Source organism: Salminus brasiliensis, chromosome 1, assembly GCF_030463535.1.
Source record: "Salminus brasiliensis chromosome 1, fSalBra1.hap2, whole genome shotgun sequence".
In the NCBI taxonomy this organism is placed as follows: Eukaryota; Metazoa; Chordata; class Actinopteri; order Characiformes; family Bryconidae; genus Salminus; species Salminus brasiliensis.
The window spans coordinates 9,175,953-9,203,370 of NC_132878.1; the positions used below are offsets into that span (position 1 = coordinate 9,175,953).

At 40.4% G+C, this 27,418-nt stretch overlaps 1 protein-coding gene across 5 annotated transcripts; it reads right to left on the reverse strand.

Moving 5' to 3' along the window:
- On the reverse strand, window positions 1–27,418 carry LOC140537096 (polymerase delta-interacting protein 2-like). 5 transcript variants are annotated; one of them, XM_072659400.1, is made up of 12 exons: window positions 27,235–27,418; window positions 23,172–23,253; window positions 21,926–22,023; window positions 19,021–19,120; window positions 18,687–18,762; window positions 18,383–18,490; window positions 18,139–18,275; window positions 17,213–17,239; window positions 16,947–17,072; window positions 15,423–15,502; window positions 11,525–11,684; window positions 5,458–5,519 (listed from the first exon to the last, which is right to left on the reverse strand). In XM_072659400.1, the coding sequence occupies exons 1-11, from the start codon at window positions 27,411–27,413 to the stop codon at window positions 11,555–11,557; spliced, it is 1,143 nt and encodes a 380-aa protein (XP_072515501.1). In that variant the 5' UTR covers window positions 27,414–27,418; the 3' UTR covers window positions 5,458–5,519; window positions 11,525–11,554. The 5 variants fall into 5 exon arrangements, with proteins under 5 accessions (XP_072515672.1, XP_072515742.1, XP_072515501.1 ...); XM_072659571.1 differs by lacking the exons at window positions 5,458–5,519; window positions 11,525–11,684 and adding an exon at window positions 1–613; XM_072659641.1 differs by lacking the exon at window positions 11,525–11,684 and having other exon boundaries at window positions 2,224–5,519.

Consider the following 27,418-nt stretch of genomic DNA (forward strand, 5'->3'; position numbering starts at 1 on the left):
TCTTTTCTGTAGCAACCTGAGAGTGGCAGCTTTATTCATATCCCAGGATCCGGTTCTAGCCCGACGGCTACCAATCACTTGACATTAGCCATCCAAACATCTGTCAAAATGATGAAGCTAACAGCATTTTTTTGCAAGCAGTGTTTCTTTTGTATTTACTCTAGCTGCTTTTGCTTGGTTCATTTTCTCAACATGATGACGTAGTCAACGTCTGAGTTGGCAGTAAGTCAAACCTACGTATTAGACTGATTAATACAGTATTGAAAGGATGACAGCAGGGGCCGATCAGTCTCAACAGAAGCACAGGTTTACATTAAAATCTCTGATGTTGCATTCAGTCCGACATCTCTCTTCTTACTGGTAGATGATGTCCTTGGTTGATAACGTGAATCCAGCTTTGTGCTTCTTTTATAAGAGTTCAGGTGGGATTTGAAGCTGGTCTATTATCAGCTCAGGACACCTCCAGCCCATCTGAGTTTGTTCAGGAGGCCCGGTACTCTACCAGTTGTACCCAGCAGGGGGAGACTTGTCATCTTTGTTGCTTTCCAGGGAAAAAGGTGGAATGCGAACATCGAAGTGGGAACCATCTGTCCTCTCGATTCGGAACGTCCCCCTGTGTGAAAAACAGAGGGTAGAAACATTGGAACACACCTTTTTAGGCCTGGACAAGGGTTGGCTATTGCTGTGCCACATGCATTTTAACCTCGGGACAGGAGCTGATGGGTGGTCAGTTTACCTTGGTTCTTTTACTGATGCCATTGAAAAGAAGCACCTATGGTTCCATAAAGAACCATGTTTGGAATGGAGATGTACGAGTATGAAGAACCTTCGTTGGATGTAAAGGTTCATACTCACATCTCATTTCAAAAAAGGGTCTTCATGGATCCAAAAGTGCTTCTTTACTTTGGCAGTAGTCAAAGACCCATTTGAGACACATTTACTGTAAAGAGTGTTGGTTATACGAAGCCTGGGATTGTAAGAGGTTAATGTAAAGACATGTTTTTTAATACATACACTAAATGTCCAAATGTTTGTGGACAACCCTTCTAATGAATGCATTCAGCTACTTTAATGTGCACCCATTGATGATACAGATGTGCAAAAGCGCACACACACATCTTGTCTAGAAGTACTGTCAAAGAATTAGACACCCTGGAGCAGATGAACATGAACCCATTGACACCATGCCTAATGCCAGGCATGGGGTAGAGGGGTATAAAGCCCCCCAGCATTGAGATGTGGAGCAGTGGAAGAACTGTGTTCTCTGCAATGATGTATGGTGCTCCATCCAATACTTTTTTTTTTTAGTTGGAGATGAAGTGTGGTTGTGACCAGCAAACATCCTGTCCTCACTCACTAACATTCACTTGTCACTGAATACAATCCTGACAAAAATGCTCCAAACACTAGTAGAAAGCCTTCTTTCCTGGGCAGTTGAGACATTTGACAAAAGCAGGGTAAACTCAGAACAAACAATGAATGGACAGGTGTCCCAATACTTTTGACCATATAGCATTTATAAATAAATCATATACAGACACATGGCTAAGACTAGAACGAAAATGCTGATGTTACTAGTAACACATAGAATTTGAAGATTACTATACTGGATGACTATGTATTTCATAACAAAAGCATTAGCACTGAATAAAAGATTAAAAATCAGCGTTTACAGTGTAGTATTCAAAAAGTGATACAGTATGAAGTAAATGAGACTGCATTGGCACAATAGGCCTTAAATTAAAGTGATACGCATCTATGAACACTACTATCATTCTCACATACTGTAACTTAAAATATATGATTATTTTAGTATCAGTTCTAGGAAAGACCTCAAAATAAAGAGCGAATTTTTAGTTAATAAACTAAAGTAAGTCATAACGTGCTCAGAACCACAGTGATGAATCTGTGTGAAACAAATGAAGATCTGTATGTATTGTGAGAAGTCTGAGAGAGGTTTCTTACACATATTTGAAGCAAATACAATAAAACATTGGGCGTGTATTTACAGAAATGAGATGCCAGACGTATCGGCTGATCGGTTGCATATGGGGGTCAGTGATGATTCAAGGTCATTTAAAGTTACACCAAACTCTTCTACATTACTGATACTGTAATGTAATACTATACTTTGTTCCAGGAAAGAGTACTGTAACCCAATATTCTGCTAAAATGTCTACAATGACCAATGTTCATCCCATAAAAGAAATAAGGCATCAAGAGTTATCATATCAAGTTTATTCATTTCAGAAATAAAACATCTGTTAGTATGGATCCTATGTTTTACATAAAAATGTCACCATCTAGTTCACACACAACTTTTAGATCTCTATTAAATATGTTGTTTTCTCTTTTCTTTGTACTACTAAATACATGTATCTATAGTATCAGTGCCATCAATGTAAGTAAATGGTAAAGTTCACTCCTTGACAAGGTGATATGTACATATAGTAATCACTGTGTGTAATTAGATGCAGAATTGTAAAACAACATTGCAGTATGTGCAATACTGTATATAGATAAAAAATAGATATAGATAGATAATAGATAAAAAAGCCTTTGTAACAGCAGCAACATTAAATGCAAAGCTTATAGACATTTTGCCATAATACAGGAATTAAATTTAAATTCCATTTACTAAAGCTTACCACCCACCCGGACCACCCTGGTTTGGCTCAGATTAATCAGAAGTCTCAAAGTGAGTACTGGTCAACAGCTGGGTCCCTCCATACCCATAAAAGAGTATAGCGGATTCACTTCTATACAAATTTATATATGGGCCCTTTTCCCAGTAAATATTCTTCACCAATAAGTCACCCTTAAAGATTAAGAAAGCAAGCATGGTTAAAGGTTTTCGTCCCTTTAATGTAAAATATTAACAGATATAGCCGATATTATCTACTCCTTAAAGGTAATATAGCAAACAAAATGCTACCTTTATTTAATTAAGACTATAAATAAAAAAATAAAAAAAATAGAGACATGTTCTAATATAAGAATGACTAGATCACTAGGGCATGTGACCGCTTGTAACGGATACAACAGAATATCCCAGATAAGTGTAGAACAGCCTGGGTTCTATAAACTGTAAATCTAAAGTTTTTTAAGTTTTCACCAGACGAAGACCAAACATCTCTCAATGAAAACCTCATCAGAATCTCTGAACTGTAAAAGTTGAACCAGTCCACCAGTAAAACTAGCAGTAACACAGCCTAGCAGTGGGATACTAAATGTAAAAATTGTACTATCAAAGTTCAACCAGAAGGCTCCTAAACAGAAAAGTTCTACTAGTAGAGTTCTACCAGATAAGTTCTACCAGACGGCTTCTGAAGGGGAAAAGTTCTACCAGACGGCTTCTGAAGGGGAAAAGTTCTACCAGACGGCTTCTGAAGGGGAAAAGTTCTACCAGACGGCTTCTGAAGGGGAAAAGTTCTACCAGACGGCTTCTGAAGGGGAACAGTTCAAACAGATAACTTCTACCAGACGGCCTCTGAAGGGGAAAAGTTCTACCAGACAAGTTCAACCAGACGGCCTCTAAAGGGGAAAAGTTCAAACAGATAAGTTCAACCAGACGGCCTCTGAAGGGGAAAAGTTCAAACAGATAAGTTCTACCAGACGGCCTCTGAAGGGGAAAAGTTCTACCAGACGGCTTCTGAAGGGGAAAAGTTCAAACAGATAAGTTCAACCAGACGGCCTCTAAAGGGGAAAAGTTCAACCAGACGGCTTCTGAAGGGGAAAAGTTCTACCAGACGGCTTCTGAAGGGGAAAAGTTCTACCAGACGGCTTCTGAAGGGGAAAAGTTCTACCAGACGGCTTCTGAAGGGGAAAAGTTCTACCAGACGGCTTCTGAAGGGGAAAAGTTCAAACAGATAAGTTCAACCAGACGGCCTCTGAAGGGGAAAAGTTCAAACAGATAAGTTCAACCAGACGGCCTCTAAAGGGGAAAAGTTCAAACAGATAAGTTCAACCAGACGGCCTCTGAAGGGGAAAAGTTCAACCAGACGGCTTCTGAAGGGGAAAAGTTCTACCAGACGGCTTCTGAAGGGGAAAAGTTCTACCAGACGGCTTCTGAAGGGGAACAGTTCTACCAGACGGCTTCTAAAGGGGAACAGTTCAACCAGACAAGTTCAACCAGACGGCTTCTGAAGGGGAACAGTTCAACCAGACAAGTTCTACCAGACGGCTTCTGAAGGGGAACAGTTCAACCAGACGGCTTCTAAAGGGGAACAGTTCAAACAGATAAGTTCAACCAGACGGCCTCTGAAGGGGAAAAGTTCAACCAGACGGCTTCTGAAGGGGAAAAGTTCTACCAGACGGCTTCTGAAGGGGAACAGTTCTACCAGACGGCTTCTAAAGGGGAACAGTTCAACCAGACAAGTTCAACCAGACGGCTTCTGAAGGGGAACAGTTCAACCAGACAAGTTCTACCAGACGGCTTCTGAAGGGGAACAGTTCAACCAGACGGCTTCTAAAGGGGAACAGTTCAACCAGACAAGTTCTACCAGACGGCTTCTGAAGGGGAAAAGTTCTACCAGAAAAGTTCTACCAGACGCTTCTGAAGGGGAACAGTTCAACCAGAAAAGTTCTACCAGACACTTCTGAAGGGGAACAGTTCAACCAGAAAAGTTCTACCAGACGGCCTTTGAAGGGGAAAAGTTCTACCAGACGGCCTCTGAAGGGGAAAAATTCAACCAGCAAAATTCGGCCATTATACTTCTCAACGTAAATGTTCTACCAGTAAAAGTTTTACCTGTGGGCTAAATGTTACATTTTATCAGGCGACTCTCATGTTCTCTCTCTCCATTAGCAGATTAAATATTCTGACACACTGTGTGTGTGTATGTGTTTGCATATAGTGACTAAGTTCAAGAGAGCAAAAGTAGGTGCTGGGAACATTCTTCATTGGTAAAAGGGAATCCAATGGGCTGAAATGGGCGCCGGGTTGGGAAAGGGGAGGACTGAAGGAGAGCTTATGAAGCCAAGGTGGAGAGTGACAAGAGTTTAAGAAAAAAAAGAGTGGAATTCAAAGCAAGGAGGTTGTCAGTGAAGGCTTTACAAGGCAAAAGGATAACGGCAATGGAGGCCGCAGCTGCGAGTGAGGGCTTAGTAAGCTTCAAGGAATACGCTGTTATTTTATCCTAATCTCGATCAGACCCATCTGTATTGCATGGTTAATTACCACAAACAGTAATGGGACGTCTGTGATGTGTCTATTTAAACAATAGGTGTCATGTTCTCCTATGTCCTGGGAAAAGTGTATATGGTGGTAAAAGACCATATGCTGCACATGTGGCAGCAAAGGGAAAAAAAAAAGTTTAAATGGAAGGGTGGAGGAGTGGAGGGTAGGGAGGCTAGGGAGTACAGCCCTAAGGAGTGTGCATAAGAGTATAAGGTGGTCTAGGTTGCTTCAGAAGAGGAAGGAGTAAGGGCTGTCCCTGTGTCCGTGGCTGTCCAGGGAGAAGGAGGGAATAGCCACGTCAAACATGCTGCCGTTGGCCCTCTGGTAGGTGAACGTCCCCCTATGGAAGGCGGAAACAACCAAATCAGCAGCCGTAAAGGAAGTGGGAAACGGGACAAAGGCAGGCAGGCAGTCGCCAACACAAGCTTTCGCTCTGCCTCCAGTCTCAGTGACAGGAATGCAGGTTAGGGCTACAAAACCTTGGAGTTGGTTATTGGCTTTATCCAGATGTAATGACTGTAAACCTTTCCCTCAGTCTGGTCTGGAAAGAATTTAAGATTTTTTTATGAACATACAGACCGATCTTCAACCTCTATTTATCTCTTAGCTGTTTCGGTACTGAACCTTTGGTTGATATAATGAGCTCTGTTCTGATTCTGAAACACTTCTGAGATCTGCAAAATGAGTGGGTGGGGCTAAACTGTAGTAGACTGACTGGGTGGAGATATGCAAATGAGTTGGTTCTTGCGACATCAAAGAAACCGTGATCTCAAAACAGGCGGTGTTTACCGTTAGGTTTACCAGTAATCTGGGATTAAATAGGATAGGTGTGTGTTCAGGAGTGAATAGGTATAAAACAGCCAAACATCTTCAGAACTTCCTCAGTTTATTGTTTACCTGCCAGATCAACACCTCAGCACAGTCAAATTAGTACACTAGTAACACTTCATTTAACAGCTTTAAGTTCATAACAAACCAACAGAACACTAAATCACACAGCAGCAGAACAGAGCACACATATAAGCAGAAATTACACAACCTACCAAAAAGAAAACAAGACCCAGAGAGTGCAAAAGTGAACTGACAAACTGGACACAGCAAAGAAACACAATGTCTGTGCGTCTGAGTGTTTCTCACAGACTGACTACAGTTTGTTATATTATACACAGATCAGCCATAACACTGAGTAGCCCCCCTTTGTGCCGCCACACCAGATCTAACCCTCGAGACATGGACCCCACAAGACCCCTGAAGGCGTCCTGTGGTATCTGGCACCAAGATGTTAGCAGCAGATCACGTAAGTTGTGAGGTGAGACCTTCATGGATCTCATCAATAAGCCTTAGATGTGCATGACCCTGGCGCCAGTCCACTGGTTGTCCTTCTGGTAGGTACTGAAGTTTTGGAGATGATCTGACCCAGTCGTCTAGCCATCACAATTTGGCTTCTTATGATTCTTATGCTTGCTCATTTGTTCTGCTTTTAAACACGTTCTGGTTTTAAACTGACTGTTCACTTCTAGCTTAATATATCCTACCCCTTGACAGATGAAGCCACTCTAGAGGAGGTTAATCACCTGTCAGTGGTGTTAAATGTTATGGCTGATCGATGTACATGCAGCAGCAAGGGTGTCCAGAATAAGCACAGCGATAGAGACATATATGTAGCAGTTAATCGAAGCTGCCACATTGAAAGCTTCAAACACGCCAAAAAATACTAAATGCCTTTGTCCCCTACATTCCTCTTTGCTTTCAAGGGACAATCCACCAATTTCTACATAATTCAATTTCTATAATTATTCTCCAGAAAATAAAGATAGAATTGTTTATAGTGGTGGTGAAAGGAATCAGACGTCTAAAAGAGTTAACTGCATCCAAAAGCTACCTCACAAAGTTAGAACATGAATTAGTTATGGATGTGCTTCACCCTCGGGACACTGTTATACAGTAGTTCTGAGATATATTCTAAATGTATTTTATTTAAATATATTTTTTTTATGGAGAGGTACATGCACGACCTTGCAAGTCCAACAGTAAGCTTTTCAAATGAACTCTGTAGACACACGTAGGTTGACCACTGCTGATTTTGGAAAGCACATAACGTAAAGTACGCCTGTGCGGATCACCCTCCAATGGTCCGGGACACATGTGAACCATGGATTAATCATCAAAGTTTAACCATAGCCGTGGTTTTACAGCCTCTGTTACTTTTTACAGTAATAACTCCCTCAATCTGGACACAGAACGGAGGGAGTGTGTGGATAAAACCACTACAGAGCCATAAGACAACATGGCCACAAGTGTAAGTGGAGTGTAAAATGAGAAGTCTTCAGTCAAGTCAACCTCAGAATGACAGACTCCAATTTTAACTTTTACCATGTAATGGAATGAAAGGGCCGCGGCAAAATAAAAGTCACTTTGCGAGGACCCTGCCTGCTTGGCTGAGGAACTCGAGAAATTTGGGCTGGAGTTTTGGGGGGCTTCGAGCTGATGGAACCTGAAGCCAGACCTCCGCCCCTTGCCAGAGGTCGAGCATAATTTGGACCATCAGGAGGAGTAGGAGTGATGGCGTGGTGTGAATTTCAGTCACAAGGAGAGTAGCGGTAGTGAGCGTAATAATGGAGAGGAGTTTGGACATGGTCCTTCTACAGAACTCTATTAACTCAAACGGAGCAGCAACAAAAAAATCCTTTCAAACTGAACGATAAAATTACTGTCTCACATGTGCCTCTTGTTTTTTTTTTTACTGATCCTTTGTTAGGGCTTCAACATTTAACATTTTTTTTTACATTGGCATTGGGGTTAAACAATACATCCACCAGAGGGCATTTTAGAGTCAAATGTTTCCGACAACAAAAACCTTTCTTCTTTGTCGTGTCTGTATGGCAGTGGTCATGTTTCGCTTGAACTATTGGCTACACTGCGCCTACAATTTTCAGCAGTACTGCTCTATTCTGTCCATATTTGTAAGCTCTTAGACAACGCGCACAAATACGGACCAGATGAGTCCTCCGTCTGTATCCATATTTAACACTGAGCCTAAATCCTTTACACCACAATTGTAGGAGAATGTGTTAGAATTAAGGTTAAATGTAGATAAGGCTTGTCAAATGCCACATTGCTTCCCACCCAATTCGTTAAATAGCAGCAATTGTCCATTAAAATGTACAGACGTGTCTCTGTAGAGGATGTGTACCTTGCAGACGTCTGGTTCTTTCCACCACCACTGTAAAAAATCTGGTAAGTCTAGCTACTCTGCATATCCTTTTTAGGATGTAAATTATGACTAGAACTAAACAATGAAAACATACCTCCTTGTTTTAGCTCCTTACTGACAGACTTCAGATCAGTAGTGTGGAACATTTCTTCTTTTAAGTTCACACTAAGAGCACGGTGGAGAACACCAGTGCCACAAACAGTGAAATGACTGGTTATTGATCCTGTACTGGCCACAAAGTGTTAATTATGAGTTAATTACTATTTCAGCCCAGAAATTCCATATTGGTTCAAACATATTTTCAATATGCTACCAGCACAGTACTGTAGTATGGAGAACCCTGCTGTTGATCATTTTTATTATAGTGCATTTACAGCAGCTTAAAACTCCTAAAGCCAAGACTGTATTATTTAGACTCACAGGCAAGCAAGACCCATGGTTTCCATGGCATGCCAGAATCACCAAGCATCAAAGTCTATCTTTAGTTTCCTCATACAGATTACTTTCACAGCACCTCTCTATTCAAAATAAATATGACAGCCTTCAATTATAACAATACACCAAATCTTCATACGTTCACAAGCTCTACAAACAGAAGCTCTGATGGATTTACACACTCTGACCTAATAATGTAAATATGCTAAAAATAATTAGACAAACTGAAGGAAATAAGTTACACACACTCACACACACAAACAAACACAATCCTATGTACCTGAGGGGGTATTTAGAGACAATTCGGTGGTGCAAGTGCTTATGAACACATTAAAAGAACAGTTCAGCAAAATATACTATATAGACGAAAGTATTGGGACACCTGCTCATTCATGGCTTCTCTTAAAATCAAGTGTCTCATATATATATATATATATATATATATATATATATATATATATATATATATATATATATATATAAATATATATAAAACAATTGTTGGTATAACTCTCTACTGTCCAGGGAAAGCAGCTCAACTAGCTGTGAGAGCGATAGTGAGGTCAGGATGTTGGAGAGAACACAGTTCTCCATCATTCCAGAGAACACAGGTCTTCTCCACAGCTTGATACTTTCAACTATTTTAGGTTGCACCCATTGCTGACAGAGCTGTGCAAATGCACACACAGCTTGTCTGGTCCCTGGAGCAGGACAAAACCTTTAATACCCCTGATTTCAGAAGAAACAATTAATGAGCAGGTGTCCAAATACTTTCTTCCATCTAGTGAAGTTTAAATTTTAGCTGAAATAAATGTACTAAATTGTTACTTTATTGATTCACACAGCTTTCTGATAGATTTTAAAGCAAGTTAATTAAGATTTACATATTAACAGGCACCAACCCGCTCATTCAGTTAATGCTGGTGAGCAACACCATTATGTAGCTGCAACCCCACACGGTAGTTACAGTTGTTCTGTTAGCTATTCACGTAGCCCTTCGTCAGCAGAAACGTCTTAAGGCAAAGTGCTAGAATTACTAGTGCAAGACCATTTGCTGTTTTCCTTAAGCTGCTCTGATGGAAAAATTAATTCTTCCCTGTCTTACACTGTGCTTACTTGTGGTAGGTTATCTAGAAGAGCCAAAGTGCAGACACATGCTTGAGATCCAGTGAACAACCGGTAAGAGCTCACTGCTCAGGCACACCTGATTCAACTCTCACATTAACTGCCTGTTTAGTAAGCGTGTTAGAGCAGGGAAATCAGTAAACCGTGCATGACTTTAGCTCTTGGCACCCCACCCTAGGCTACAAAGTACCAAATTACACTTAACTTGAATTTGGAAGAAGAAAGAAGCGCCCTGTTACTTTGAACCTTATGTCCTAAAAATTATTTTTTTTTCTATTACTGCGTATCCTTTAAATTCTTCAAAAATTGTAAATTATGCCCATAACTAAAACGTATAATCCTTCACATTGATAAAAAACAGACTCTAAAGCCTGATTCGAACAATATTAGTTTTACATGGGAAAGTGGAATAATGTAATTTTACTACAGGGTGTCTTTGAAACTTATTGACCGACTTGCACAGGATAAGACATCTTGGCGTTAATGACTAAGATGGGAGTGGCTACTCAGTTTACGCACTGCTGTCATCGCCAAAAAAGCATCCTGTGACATTTTAATATTGACAATTAGCAGCTACATGTTCATAACACGTATGTAGGCTATAGGCTACTCTACCTGGATTTGAGGGTGCGCTTGGCGTTTACCACAGACTTGAACGAGCCGAGACATCTGTGCCAACCCTCCTCATGTAAAACTAATCTTGTCCTAATAGGGCTTAAGACAGATGCATAGAAACATCACAGCCAGAGCAATAAACAAAAACCTTACTTGATGTCCACTTAAATTTGATCAGTTTGTTGGAGAGAGAAATAATTCTGTAATGTTGACTTAGGTATAAGCTGTCCACCTGCACCTGGTGGAGTTTTCTGCTGGTGAGAACTGTCAAAATGGACCAACCTAAAGAAAGTTGTATCGGCCCACGCCAATTAAGGTAGGTGTGAAAAAGCTCCAAGAGCTCAGATGTAAGATCAGTTTTGGCTGAGAATATCTGACCCTAGACCAGCACTTTGAGTTGAAAAGCTTGAGACTACCAGAGATTCTCTATTGAATACATACGTATAGCTTATTGAGATCTCTACTTAATTCAAGTATATAAATCATTCTCTCCCTGGGTGGGTTTAGATGAGGGGGTCCGACAAGGGTTTGATTAGTGAGGTAGATTAGAGGCATTACGCAACGTGATTTGGGTAGAGGCAAAGTTAAACAGGACATAAGCGCTCAGCTTAGCTTACTTCGGACAACAATGATAGATAGGAGTTGTGAAAGTCTCGGTTTTTAGGATCTAAAGGGACGAAAAACAGGGTTAAAACAAATAGAAATAAAGGAAATGAAATGCACTGTGTGAAACACTGGGAAAAGCAAGTGCTAATAAGGGTAAAGATCAAGGCAGCTTGAGGGGTAGCTTGAGTGCAGACGCATGGCTCCAAAAGTGTGTGCTGCGACAGAACAAGGGTGAGGTCACAGCATGGTTAGAGAATGGGGGGAGGCTGCCAAAACGAAGATGCTGGAAGACACTGGGGTTAGACCACGCTGGTTTTGACTGGGGTTGAAGTGGGTTGGCAGGGGCAGACCGGGGCAGGGCTGGGCAGGGCTTTGGGCTCTTAGGCCAGTGAGGTGAAGGGGCCAGGCAGGAAGCCGTTGGGAGTATCGTCCTTCTTGCTCTCAAGAGAGAAGGGAGGGATGCGCACGTCGAAGAATGTGCCGTTGGGCCTCTCAAGCCTGTAGGAGCCCCTGCAGGGGGGCAGAGACATAAGGAGACGTACCGTCAGATACCCAGTGCCCTGGCCCGCACCAGCCCCCACCGGTCCCGTTACTCACAGTACCATTCAAAAGGCTAGAACTGCTGAGATGCATGAGACTTTACACATTACTGTACATGTAGAAAACTACTCTAATATATTAGCCCTGTTTTACCTTCATAGCTTTTGTCACGGTCACACAACATCCCTCCATATCTAATTTTGACCTAGTTGAGAGCCGACGGCTGTTATTCACATTGTGTCCAAATAAAATACTCCAAAATGACCTGGAATAAAATCATTGTATACTGACTTCCATTGAAAGTTAAGAAAGCATTTTCCACCCTCACCTGTGAAGTTTGTGTGTTCTGTTGGACAGTTACTAATATACCCAGTACCAGTCAAAAGTTGTGTGCTGATCTGAAAAGCTTTTAACTAAAATGCTAGGGTGTACATTTTTTTTTTTTTTTAACTAAAATAAGACACTGGGGGGGGGGGGGGGGGCACAGGTATCCATAGCTCGGATGTCGTGGCAAAGTTATAAGATGATTTGGTCAACATACATGTTTTAACAGGACATATTGCCAGGGGTCCTAGAACTTAAGCCTACTTGAAACCCCCCAGCCACAACGTCTGAACCATGGTGGAGACCAGGAGGTATTACATACACAGACTTATTTAGAAAAACCATTCAAATAGCCTTAGTAGTTATACATGACCAAATCATCTTCTTTTAGTTCTGCTTATAACTTAGGCCTACTCGAGTTTTAAGGGTCACCGTATTAAAGTACTATCATAAAAAGAAAGACATTTAGAAGAAGAGATTTACTTCAGCACCTTTATCACTAAATAAAAAAAAACAAAACAAAAGGTCTTTATCGATTGAACTGAATATTTTCAGTAAAATCTCTCTGTAATTAGCATCCTTCTGAAGTGCGGATGGCTGACAGTGTGCAGATCTGAGGCAAGCCGCTAACTTTGAACATCAATTAATGTAATTATTTGTCAATTATGCCAATAAGCACACAAAATGTGGACCTACTGCTTTGTTCACAATGCCTAAGAACACCTGACAGCTCTTTTTCAGCTCAAAGTTGTTTATCTAGCCTCAGTAATGGAGGGTTTCCTGCATTTTTGGTAGCCGATGGGTGTGACTAGTGCTGTAGCAGCACAGTAAAGTGAATGTCGAAGCTTAAATAAATGTTGCTGGTTTAAGAAACTATGACGTAGACACAAATAGAAAAAAATGGAAGGTAATAGTATGATCATACAACCCTGGAAACCATACACACACAGTAACCACTCTCCCCACAGAGCCTGATGTATACTAATCCAGACATGCTGTACTCAAACACACACTAGAGATTTAGGATTCAGCTCACACACAAAGACCCTATACAACTAGAATGCCATAATTGCTACAAAGGACACACACAAACACACACTTTACACACCTGAAACCTGACAACCATGCATTGTATGCAGTAATCCACGAATGCTAACACACACACACACACACAGTATGTAATGTGCTGGTTAGTCTAGTGATCTGTAAGCAGCTCAGTCACAGACGCCTGCAAAGCCTGGGCAGCACAAAACTGCAACTCCGCTCAAGCTGGCTGCCTCAACAGGACTATCTCCACCTGTGAACATGACTAGGTCCAGCCCCTGACCACTTACCTACCCTACATTCTCTACATACCTTCAAACTACATCTCTGCATCATCCTGCAATTACCAACACTTAAATATATGCTGGAAGTAATTCAGTATTTCTATCACTGCTGGTGAGCATCTCTATAATTATATCAGTACACCTGCACTTAACAGCAGACCTGTGTGGGGTTAAGGTGACTTTATACCATTTATTAGTTCTTATTGCTGCCGCTGCTTCAGAATTTTATGAAATGTAATAAAATTGGAACTACAAAAGGTCACGACTCCAAGCACTGTTTAATTCCTCAGTGCACCACAATGAGCCACGCAGCATTTTCACAGTACTATAGTAAATTAAAGCCATACTGAGACCACAGAAAGCCACAGAAGATCACATGTGACTTGAAATTTACACAGAGAAAGGCAGCCAGTCTTATATTAAGCAAACAAATGTTAAGGCCCGGTTACCTCAGCTAACGTTACTATCCTAGCCCTGTACAGCTCGTACAGCTCGTGTGGGCCTGACACTACTGCTGGAAACTAGTAGATAGTAACAGATACTGGTATCAGTTCTCAAACGTTACACTTCTTAAACCCCTTAGCTGCAGGTGGGACTGGAGACAGAACTACTCCTAATCCATTGCGACTTTGGCATGTTTTTTTTTTTTTTTTAACTAATATTTTTCAGTAGTTCTTTTCCATTTTTTTTATTTTTGCCCCTTCTATTTAAATAATAAGGCCCCCAAATTCCTCTGGACCATAATCTGAGGCCCCCGGTCTCTATTCCTGCATCTTTCTGTTCTTACTGATTTATTCATCATGATTGTTATTTATTTATTAATTGCGGTTTATGTAACAATTTCCCAGCTTTTTTTAATTCCTTAGAATAAAGCAGCCTATTTTTGGAACTGCGCCTTTAAGACTGAGTTCTGTAAAATATATTTGTGGTGTTGTTTAAACCTAGCTAGCTGGGTGTCCGAATGACAGTCATTTGCCGTCTTCAAACACAGACTGAAGACCCTGAAGTACTTAGGCGAAGTGTACTGCAGAGTATAGTGGTCTCCATACGGACTTCTGTATTCAGTAGTATCTAAGCTTAGAGGGATCTTTTGGATCCTAGCAGATACAAACTAGCTAAGGGTATTTTGTTGTGTAAACAGTGAAGCACTTTTGTAGGTTGCACTGGAGAAGGTGTAAATGTAAATGCAGATTCCAGTACTGTACTCTTTAGTGTCTTCAAGTCCCACTGTTCTGATTGGATAAAAAGTCCTTTTACTATGATTTTTTGAAATATGGGTTACTGCAATATTGAGATGATCAGGTATTGTTAAAAAATAAATAAAAATGTTGCGTACAATATTGCAATGACCCTTGTATCCTGACATAGTGGTCAATCTTTCCACATCCTTAGCTGAAGTTAAAGGGCGACTGGGCGTTTTTTTATAGCTGCACTGGAACATTTACTGCCTTTAATTCCTATTCTAAAATGAAATTAGACATTACCATTTTTAAAGTCAATTTTAAATATTTGTTTGCCCTGGGGTTTAAATCCTTTGAGATTGTGTATTGTGTGTTTTTTTTTTTATTAGTTTTGTTTTTATTTATATGTAATATTCTGTAAACTGGAATTTTAGGATTAGAGAAGTTGGCCTGGGTCTCAACTTGGCTTATTTATTAATTTGGTTTATTTTACTGTGCAGAACTTTGGTTGACACTTGAAGTATTTTCAATGTGCTCTATAAATTAAGTTACATCTTGTACCATATTGGCAGATTCTTGCCAATACACAGCCCTAGTACACAGCCACATTTGACAACAACAGCGGTCTCAAAATTACCCACAAGAGAGATAACGTGAGGCGACATTAGCGGTTTGTCACCTCCCAATGCAAACAGACGGAAACACTACTGCACAGCACTGTACGTATAATAATAAAATAATACCCAGAAATAAATGACAAAAAGACACTGTTATTTCATGTATTACCACAGTGTACATTTTCTAGCCTGTGTTTAATTAGCCCAAGTCTCAGATATCAACATCCATCTGTGTAAATGCGTGCACGGGACACTTACCACATGTGTCCGCTGGGAGCCTGTAGGGAGACGTGGCTGCTGTACTGGAAAGCTGGCTGCTCTTTAGACAAAACTGGCTCCTGTCAGACATACACAGGCATTTATGACACAGACTTGTTTACATGAAGCACAACAACCTGCATGTATTAGACTGAACTCTGAATAGAAATCAAAGTTCTGTGCAATGAAAAAAACAACCGAATGTCTTAATGAACACTGTCTTTAAATCCTTTTGAATTCTACACTGTTGACTTTCTTAGGGTGGTGCATGCTGAGAGCACAGTTCTCCAAAGCTGTGTTATATGATAACATGACAGGAAAAGGTAGTTCAGTAAGAGAATAGCTGTATTCTACATGCCTGTGCTCAGCTACTAGGGAAAAGGTTACTGGGTAAAAGGTAAAATACTCAAGATATCTACTCAGTCAGCAAAATTAATTCAGTTCCATTCCGTTTACAAGGGGAACTAAGCAAATCATGAGTTAATGAGTCACTGGACTTTGTATTAAGGTGTCCTGTGAATGCAGACCTTTTTTTTCTTATGAGCTCTTGTGTGTACAAGTTTGAGGGTAACAATAGGGAAACAAATATATTAAAAATAAATGAATGATGCATTTCCCTGATTTTCACTGTTTTAAGTGTAAACTGGAAGATCCTAATCTTGCGTGAAGGCAGTACAAGTTTTACTCTCACCAATCACATGGCACTGAGGCAACGAACGCAAAGCATACACTAGAAGACTGTACAATTACCAAAGTCTGACACTCCCTCATATCTAAACACACTTTGTCATTAATCACAGAGTTTGCAAAGACTCAGTATCTTGCCGGGTCACTTTTTTGCAAGACTGAATGCAATTATATTATATTAGAATTGATTATAAATGTATTTTATTATAATTTTACAAGGCCTCACCAGAGCCTGCTCCAGGTCTCACCTACCCGCCCTCTAGACAGCTCACCTATCGGACCCCTATTTAGTCACAGGACTTTTAAACCCCTTTACATTTTATTGGAACATCAAGATGAGAAATATCCTTGGACACACCAAACGACCAAGATGACTGCGTCCACCCCCCCTTTCAAATTAGGACCAGATATTAACACTTTGTGGTTGATAATTTTGTAGCCAACAACCTGGTAACAGACAATAACGACAAATTTAACTATAACTTAAATTTTACACTGAAAAAGAGGTACACCTGAAAAATAGCCCGTTCTCAACTTTTCAAATTTAAGAAAACAGCAGAACCTCTTGATATACTCCTGTGCCTTTGGTTTCTTCAAAAGTTATTTTCATAAAAAGAACATGTAAGAACATGATGTTCTTATTGTGGTCATAGTGTAATTCCTATTAGGTTCTGCAGTGGTACAGCTTAGTGATATTTTTATTTATTTATTTTTATTACATATATCGACTTTGTGTTCTCTGTTGTATCTTCATTGTTACAGAAAGAAAAAACATGGGTTGTCCCCATCAACTGAGATTATTGATATCGATCGAGCCCCAATTCAAACTTTACTCACTCTGCCAACCACCCCTCTGCCTCGGACCGTCTCCAAAGTTCCAGACAGGCTGAAGATCCTCCAGTGTCTCTCTCTCAGCTGCACCACTTCATTCCCCATATTCTCTAAACGGATGCAGTAGCGCCACTGGATCATAAAATACACACACACATACATAAACATCAGGCTGAGAAAAGACAGACTGTCAAAAGGTTTTTTAGGAACTTGGTGTTTTGACCCCACTTTTAACAATTTAGACTGAGCTTAGTTTTAGCATTTTTACTTACCCAATAAACATGTGAATTCTGTGCTTCCTGTAAGAAAATAAGAAAATCAACTAAATTAATCAACTCAGAACTTTATCAAAAACATGAATTGATAAATTTTTTAATTCAATATCAGGGAGTAATATATATATGCTTACATGAGTTAATATGAGGTTCAAGGTAAAAAGCTAAAAACCCTGCATGTACTGCAAGTATTTGGCATATTCTGATCAATTGTTATTGTGATACACAGTACCATAGTGCAATAGTGTAGGTTAATGTGTGCCAATGTGTATATATTAGTGGTGTCAATCTAATAAAACGTTTAATGGGTTAATTACAACCATATTCTGTGATTAATTCTGATTAAGCACAAGTTAAAACGCTAGCACATTTCTTGGCAGGAAAACAAATAAATAAACTGTCTAGAGAAATCTGGGTTATTTTTTTATAATAGCTCAGTGTAGTTATTAGAGCTTGAGAGCTCAGACACAGAAGTTTTAATAGAGAAAATGCTTCAACTTTTTAAGAGATAGTCAGTCATTGGGCTGGATTAAGCTAAGAGCTGAAAGAAGGGCTGCTGTGTGTGTGTGTGTGTGTGAGAGAGTTATGAGATTTGATCCATATTTCAGCATAAATAAATAAAGTGTAATCTACCCTCTGAGATCAACAGTAGAGGTGCTGTGTTTAAATCGCAAAATAAAAGTGCTAATACGACACTATATATAGGCTCTAAAGAGAGAGACTTACGGGAGGAAGTTGAGGACAAACTTGGCGAGATGATTAATTAAAAAAGGTTAACACGTTAAAGCTTGCAGATTAATCACGTTAACACTGACAGCACTAAAATATATTCAATATTTTAAAGGGTATGTAATGCGTATTTACTACGGGGAGGGACTGCCATTCCTCCCACTACTAACCTCCCACTACTTCTGCAGACTTACCCTCATTCCCATGTAGAAAGGGATGACCGTCACTCGAATATTCTCGGTTGTCTCACGGTGGACATCAGACAACTCTAGCCATGGATGGTTTTTCTCCTGCCACGCACGCAATGTATCTCTCGGTACGAATGGGGGCACTGGGAGGACACACAGACAGAAAACAACGTCAATACATATCGGTGGGACAAATGAGTGTGTTCAAAGACTGGCAAATAACCTGGAAATTACAGGACATTTTGACTACCTTTAGAAGGGTTAAACATGAGGAACCTCTCAAACAGCTCATGCTGAATGGGCACTTGATCTGTAGAATTATATGGCAGAATATCCTCATGGCTCACGTAGTCCAGACCTACGAAAGACAAAATTCTGACATCAGGCTCAACACGAAAGGTTGTTCACAGGTACATGCACATCATTATACACTATCCTGCTAAAATAGGACTAGCGGTTGCCACCATTTATCAAGAACAAACTTGCTTTATTAAGCTCCACTGGAAACAAGCGGAGTCCCAAGAAAGGAGGCAGTTACAGTTAATTGGGCTCACCTGGAATGGCGTACAGGGCCCTGCTGTCGTCATGATTAGCCAGAAATGTAACAGCCTCCGTTTGTGATCTCTGAGACTGCCAAACAAAACGAAAGGTCCAGATATGATAATACTAATATCATATGATAATACTAATTTGGCTACAAGTAACAGAAATCGGTCACCCAAGATCTCATGTAAAACTAAAGAAATAAACTTTGGCCTAAAATAAATAAATAAATAAATAAATAAATAAATACATACATAAATCATCATGGATAATATTGAATTACAGAACTAATATTCTGGTTAGAATGAACAGAAACTCCAGTACATTGTTTGTGTGTGTACTCACTATGTGTGGGCAGTCTCTGGTGTCAATGAGGACTTGGTAGTATGTGTGAGTTTTTCCTTTCACCTCCTTTGACCCGTGTGCACCAGGAGGTTCTGGCTTACTGTGGGTGGGTGGGGGATTGGAGGGGGGGGGGGGGGGGGCAGAAAATATGATCAGAAAATGTGATCCAACCTTGTTTTTATGGTTTTGCTACATGTCCCATATAAGCAAGCATATGACACACTAGCAACAATCAAAAGCAACAGTAAGTGTTTAAGTCTGGGGCTAGGTAACCCCCTAAACGCCTGGTGCTTGGTGTTATGATGACTTATGTGATCCAGTATTTCATTGTTGATACTATTAGTGCTGTTAGTACTGTTAGTGCAGCTCATTTCTGTCTACCTCTCCAGGTGAAACGCCTGATTGGAAACAGCTGCGTGATTTTGTTTGGCTGCGTTGTCTGAGCTTTGTCATTGACGTTGACCCAGTCACCATGTTTCCGAATGTAATGGCTGGCTAGCACTACACTGATTGTTTCAGCCTCACAATTCACAGTTTGTTTTAGTATGATGTATGTGGAGCTATTTTAGTCTAGAGCTATTATTTGGAGCTATTATTTCTGAGTCATTATGTACTTGTTGATGTTTAAGTGGTTTAACCCTAGTCACATCTTTGTAGAGGTGAGTGCCATTTTGTAGGTAAGGACGTTGTATTTGTCTCTTGTTAGGTTAGTTAGTAAGGTGGGAAGTCTACAGATCAGCTGTGAGTCATTACTGAAAGAAGTCACACAACAGCTCAAAACCTCAAACATGATGGCTGCAAGATTACACCAGAGACTACGGAGACATGGCCATTCATGAGTAGCTGTATTATGGCAACAATCTTAAGCAGGCAATTCTTCTTGAAACCAATGAATTCTATTGGACCAATGAATTTATAATTCTGAAGAGCATAAATCTGTGTTCATCCCTGGGACGAGTAGTTAAATAATAAAATAATACATAATAATAGATAAATAATAGCATATGAACATTTGCTCTCAAAGTCATGATCGACCTTAAAGGTGTGCTTATGGTTCCAGCTAAATCAGTGTTAAGCATTCATTCTTGATGTGACAGACAGAGTTACAAGCGCACAGACATCCATCTATATAACTTGTCCAAGTCACATCAGGCTGCTGAAATCTTTGTCAGTAAAAATCAATTTCCCATCAAACCCTAACGTCCTGCTACAGTGGGGAGAACAAGTATTTGATACACTGCTGATTTTTCAGGTTTTCCCACTTGCAAAGCATGTAGAAGACTGTAATTTTTATCATAGGTACTCTTCAACTGTGAGTGATGGAATCTAAAACAAAAATCCAGAAAAATACATTGTATGATTTTTAAATAATTAATTTCCATTTTATTGTGGGAAATAAGTATTTGATACACCAGAAAAAGAAACTTAATATTTGGTACAGAAACCTTTGTTTGCAATTACAGAGATGAGACGTTTCCTGTAGTTCTTGACAAGGTTTGCACACACTGCAGCAGGGATTTTGGCCCACTCCTCCATACAGATCTCCTCCAGAGCCTTCAGGTTTCGTGGCTGTCGCTGGGCCACACGGACTTTAAGCTCCCTCCAAAGATTTTCTATTGGATTCAGGTCTGGAGACTGGCTAGGCCACTCCAGGACCTTAAGATGTTTCCTACGGAGCTACTCTTTAGTTGCCCTGGCTGTGTGTTTTGGGTCGTTATCATGCTGGAAGACCCAGCCACGACCCATCTTCAGTGCTCTTACTGAGGGAAGGAGGTTGTTGGCCAAAATCTCACGATACATGGCCCCATCCATCCTTCCCACAATACGGTGCAGTCGTCCTGTCCCCTTTGCAGAAAAGCATCCCCAAAGAATGATGTTTCCACCGCCATGCTTCACGGTTGGGATGGTGTTCTTGGGGTTGTACTCATCATTCTTCTTCCTCCAAACATGACGACTGGAGTTTAAACCAAAAAGTTCTATTTTTGTCTCATCAGACCACATGACCTTCTCCCATTCCTCCTCTGGATCATTCAGATGGTCATTTGCAAACTTCAGACGGGCTTTGACATGCGTTGGCTTGAGGAAGGGCACCTTGCGTGCACTGCAGGATTTTAATCCTTGACGGCGTAGAGTGTTACTGATTGTTTTCTTTGAGACTGTGGTCCCAGCTCTATTCAGGTCATTGACCAGGTCCTGCCGTGTAATTCTGGGCTCATTCCTCACCTTCCTCAAGATCATTGATGCTCCACGAGGTGAGATCTTGCATGGCGCCCCAGACCGAGGGAGATTATCCGTTATTTTGCATTTCTTCCATTTTCTAATAATTGCACCAACAGTTGTTGCCTTCTCACCAAGCTGCTTGCCTATTGTCCTGTAGCCCATCCCACCCTTGTGCAGGTCTACAATTTTATCCCTGATGTCCTTACAAAGCTCTCTGGTCTTGGGCATTGTGGAGATGCTGGAGTCTGACTGATTGAGTGTGTGGACAGGTGTCTTTTATACAGGTAACGAGTTCAAACAGGTGCAGTTAATACAGGTAATGAGTGGAGAACAGGAGGGCTTCTTAAAGAAGAAGTAACATGTCTGTGAGAGCCAAAATTCTTACTGGTTGATAGATGATCAAATACTTATTTTCCACAATAAAATGGAAATTAATTATTTAAAAATCATACAATGTATTTTTCTGGATTCCATCACTCACAGTTGAAGAGTACCTATGATAAAAATTACAGTCTTCTACATGCTTTGCAAGTAGGAAAACCTGAAAAATCAGCAGTGTATCAAATACTTGTTCTCCCCACTGTAAATGTAAATAGCTACAGCCCATCAGAGATATGGATGAGTCTTAATTCTTGATCAACTGCATGTTGATTCGATACAGAGACGCAGAAGAGAGTTCACTCACCTATCGGATGCCGGAGGAGTGACATCGCGATCGTAGAGACGAGCATGCCAGGGGAACAGCACAATGCCTCTGTAGCCAAACACGCTATGCAGGAACAACTGAGACAAACACATGCAATCGGTCAATTCACCAAATACTGACACTCCTGTACAACTACATTTCCATTTAGGATTAACAACAGATCGATAACTCATGGAATGTGAGAACATCTAACAGAACTAATAGTGGGTTAAAAACACTAATGTTTAGCTGTTGTGAAAATACTAAGTTAAATAAATCTCACAACAACATTGTGGTCGCACAGCCATCTTCCTAAATAAGTAGGTTTTTAAGTTGTGAAGCTATTTTATCCATCAGGTAACCGGTTAACACTGGCAGTGATCCACCCAGACCATTTCAGTCCAAACATACAGTGTATGACTGCCCTATATAAGTGCACTTAGCATCACTTTCAGGCATGGAAACTCAGAAGCAGTGAAAAAGATTATGGACATTTCAGAAACCAACCCCCTGCAGCAGGCTCTGATGGCATCTTTCCTAGAAGGAAACCTTTTGTGATTTAAATATGTAACTCTAGTAATTCTGGTGCATCCCGAGAAGAAAAGACTGTAGTAAAAGCAGTCAAATTACTTAGTTCACCATGTACAACAACTATGCAAATTCCACTCACATCCAAAAATTCCTTTTGTGACCCCACATTTATAATAAAAAAAAGCTAGCCTAAAAACACTGGCCATCATTTTGTGCTCTACTGGTTCCATAATGATGCTTAGACTCCAATGACTGCCACTTGCAATGTAATTAGATGACTTTCAAGGTGCTTATGACAGATCATAGAAATCAGTGTGTTCTACACCAATTTCAGACAAAAATTTAATATTGGATATCTTTGGGTTGTTCCCAATTATAATTTATACAAATTAACCTATTTTCATTCATCAGTAGAAACTTATTGAAAAAATAAGTTTATATTTATATATTAACTGAATATATGTATAAAAAAATGTGTGCATATATATATATATATATATATATAATCTTGGTGGGCTCTGCCATTCTGAATCCCCAGTCACATCTAAACACAGCAGCAGCAGCAGCCATCCAGAACATATATACATACACACACACTAATGGTTTTAATTTATATAATTAAATTAAGACAGTAACTGGTGTAAGAGTTGTCATACATCAGTACTTAATTTTTTTTATGTAACTGGGAGCAAGGTTTACTTTCACAATGTCTTACCTGTCCAGTCTCATATTTGCCATGTTGCTTTGGGGCTTCAAACACTCCAACTGTCTCCAGCACCTTCCCTTCTGGCCTGTTACTGACCAAAACAGGACACACGCAGGACAGACGCATATAAAAGAACAGACCCACACCCACACAAATGATAAAAAAAAAAAAAGGTGAATAAAGACGTAGACATAGAAAACAAGACAGACACACAGACACAGGAAAAAACAAACACAAATATGGAATAAATAACAGAGACACAGGACAACAAGATCACAACATGAAAACAAAGCACAACCCAGCAGAATTAGAAAACATCACCATAGTCATAACAACACACTGCTGTACTAACATCCTTAAAGGCAGCGGGACTGCATGTATCTTTTATTACAGATGTGCGCAGATTATAGATAAGTATGTTTCATCTACAGACATGTTATTTACCATTCTCATGTCTTAGGGGCTTAAACTAGGCACTGGTTTTGGTTTCTGAGAACTCTGATCATGATTTATTGTGATGTTTTAAGACCCTAATCCGTTGGATCCACATCCACCACATGACGAGAAAATTCTAATATGATTTTCTAGGAATTATTTTTACAAACACCAGTCAGGGTGGTTTTGTCCATCTCAGTGTTTTGGTGTAAACAAGGTTCGATAGGTAAGAGATAAACAGAGAAGTGTCCAGATTAAGACACTGGTGTTTGCTTTTTACACTTTATTAGGCTTATTGTTCTTTCCTCATGAAGAATTGCCACTTCCTGTCAAAACATTTCCCCCTTTTTTATAAGTACATATCATGGGGAAGTAAATCTATTTTTTTAAGGTTGGAAAAGGGTCTTATTAAACTAAATGATGACTGTTTTAAGACTATACAGACAAAATACCATAAAAATATTTAGTTACCAGCTGTACTTACTCAATCCCAGTTCAGTATGAACACAGTAGCTATAGATCCATAAACCTTCTATGCAAACATTAAAATGATTAACACATTAGCTTATTAGTTTATAGTAAACAAACAAAAGAAACCATGTCAAATAATAATAAAAATAATAAATTAATAAATGTATTTCCATCTCTCCCTTCACATGTGTTTTAAAATCTGTATTGTTGGCACCTCAGAGGTCCCATATTCTACAAACAAGAATCAGAGAAGTCAGATAAGGGTGGGCAATATGACGATATTCTATCGTATTGATTAATTCTGAGCTTTCGGCAGTCTGTAAAATGATCGCTCAGAATTCCTGCTGAATCTGTTTTTGTACAGTCAGTCGCACAACAGCTCTCTCTGTCGTTTTGTGTTTTAGCAGCATTCACACTGAACGCTGACCCGGCCACTCAGTAGGTCCTTTTGCCACTCCGTGGGTGTGGCTGCAGTGACGTCACATGCATACCCTCTATCTAATTAAAAAAAATCAGTTATAAAATAAATTAGGAAATAAAAGAAAGCTTTTTTCTGATCTCGTTCTTGGTCCAGCTCTGCCGCTCCACTGCGCTGCCTATGTTGGTTTATCTGCGTCCCAAATTACAAACTCAGTACTTTACTTCTTCCACTGAGGAGTGCACTGCAAATGGAGTTGAACGACTTCTTATATACAAGCTGTTAAACGATGCTGACTGTTTCAACTGGGAGTGCTATAATTGAAAAGTGAAAGCATTTATGAACCACAGCAACTCAGATGCGTAAAGTTACAGAGCGGGGTCAGGGCCGAGTGCTGAGCTCAGAGCGGACTGCAGAAAAGTCTCCAACGCTCTGCTGCTGCCTCAATAACTGCAGAGCTCCAGACCTGCTGCTGTTAGAGCTGCAAAGGGGGACCAGCTTCTTATTAATGCCTATGGGTTTAGAATGGGACGTCATACAAACTCCCTGTATGTGGCCTAATACTTTTGTCCAAATAGTGCAGCTATTGTTTACATCCAATACATAACTTACTACCAAACAGGGTTATATAACTTATAAATGAGCACCAGGTTTTGAACACTGTATTACCCACATTTCTCACCCAAGGACTCTGTGTGTGGTGTGGTTGTCCAGTTGACCAAGTAAACCTAATCTATAACTGAACTGAGCTTCTAAATTTCACTGAACCAAACTGGATTTAACTGCAACATTATGCAGCACTATGAGTATTTGCACAGCTGTACAGATGTTGATTTTCTGTAAACGTTTATATAATCATATCTGTACATAATAGTTTGTGTACGTATATGTATATATATATATTCACATTACATTTACGGTATTTAGCTGACGCGCTTATCCAGAGCAACTTCCAGGGTTACTCATATTACAGAGGTGGGTCAGTGTAGTGTTAGGAGTCTTGCCCAAGGACTCTTATTGGTGTAGAGCAGCATACGGTCACCCAGACCAGGAAATCGTACCCCAGTCTCCCACATGGTGTGGTAGCTCAGTGGCAGGTAGTGGTGTTATCTGTTGCGCCACACCAACCACATACCACATACAATACGAGATATATATATATATATATATATATATATATATATATATATATATAAGGTAGATAGATAGATAAAGTTAGGCTTTTTACAGCTCTTTATTAGTTTTAGTACTTTATAACTTATTATTCTTTATTCTATTTATTTAGTGCGTTTTTTCTCTCTTAGTGTAATACCTGCCTGTTTGTTTGTTACATGTCATACTTGTGTTGCTCTCACCAAGTAAAATTCCTTGTACCAATGGGTCAATAAAGTTTTTAAAATTAAAATCATACAATCCAAATCAGTCAGGAGACAAAATGTGTTCTGGTAGATTTGCCGTTGTCTGGTTACATAAATGTCCGAGTCGTCATTCACAGATGAACAGATGCGATCTGTGCTCAGCAGTAATGCTGGATAAGCCAGGTATGAAACGTTGCTGTGTGCGTGTGTGTGAGTGTGTGAGTGTGTGTGTGTGTGAGTGAGTGCTGTGGGCTATTTTGGTGCCATACCAGACAAACAAAATGACATTATGCTTGCTTTAGTTTAGCAGCCCTTCATTAAAACCACCTCTTTCTTTCTACACTCACTGTCCATTACATCAGCTCCACTGACCGTATAGGAGCACTGTGCAGTTCTACAACGCCAGGCTGTATCCATCTGTTTCTCTGCTTACCATGTACTATGCAATACTCAGGACCCCACAAGACTGACCACCACAGAGCAGGTAGTATTTGGGTAGTGGGTCATTCTCAGCACTGCTGCAGTGACACTGACTGACATGGGGGTGCTGCGTGGTGGTCCGAGTAGATCAGACACAGCATGGACTCTACTAGTTGGTCCACCTTGCAGATGTAAAGTCAGAGGCCATCCTCCAGTCCTTCACCAGTGCTGCTGCTGCTGCTGCCACCCACAGGAAACTGCCTATAGGACTATTCTCAGTCCAGTAGTGACACTGAGGTGTTTAAAAACTCCAGCAGCACTGCTGTGTCCGATCCACTCCTACCAGAGCAACACACACACACACTAACACACCACAACCATGAGAGTGTGACTGCAGGCCTGAGAATCCCCCACCACCCAAATACTACCTGCTCTGTGGGGGTCCAGACCCCTGAAATACTGTGAGGCTAATAACACAGCATGCAGGGAAACAGATGGCCTACAGTCTGTAACTAGCTACAGAGCTACACACTGCTCCTATACAGCCAGGGCAGCTGATTAAATGGGCAGTAGGGGTAGAAATGAGGAGGTGGTTTTAATGAAGTGGCAGGTCGAGCAGCTGAACGAGAAGCCAGCTCTAGTTTTGGCAGAGAAGCTGACCTTGCACGGCTGCATCCAGCAAGCTGCGCAATTTCAGCTGTTACACAACAGCATGCCACCCAACAGCACTGCATGGCTAAGGGAGCTAGCTAGCTAGCTTAGCAGCTAGCTAATAGTGTCTCGTTAACAGCGATAACTACAGCAGTCATAATGCAGCGTGTTTTGGTCACTTCTAGACTGACTGACAGAGACAATAACAGCTTCAACTGCAGCACATGAACTTAGCCTCATGCCTCCGAAGAACAGTTGGCCAGTTAGCTTTAGCCGCGTTAGCTCGACGGAGCTCAGCTGAACCAGAAGCACTGCTTACCGTGAAGACATGAACCGTTTCTGCTGTACATTCACAACTCCACACGTAGAGCATTGCAAACACCGCCTGTTTACTTCGTGTCTGCTGTTCAGGTCCACACTAAGCGCCCGCAGTGTGTGGTTTTTACTATATTTATTAACTGTAGACAGGAGCCCCCTGCGTATGACACACGCCGCCATCTTTG

Coding starts and splice junctions, on each gene's coding strand:
- LOC140537096 (XM_072659400.1), bottom strand. CDS start 27,413: ATGGCGGCGTGTGTCATACGCAGGGGGCTCCTGTCTACAGTTAATAAA. Junction 23,254..27,234: donor AAACGGTTCATGTCTTCACG/GTAAGCAGTGCT, acceptor TGTTTTGGTCAG/TAACAGGCCAGAAGGGAAGG. Junction 22,024..23,171: donor GCAAATATGAGACTGGACAG/GTAAGACATTGT, acceptor TGTTTGTCTCAG/TTGTTCCTGCATAGCGTGTT.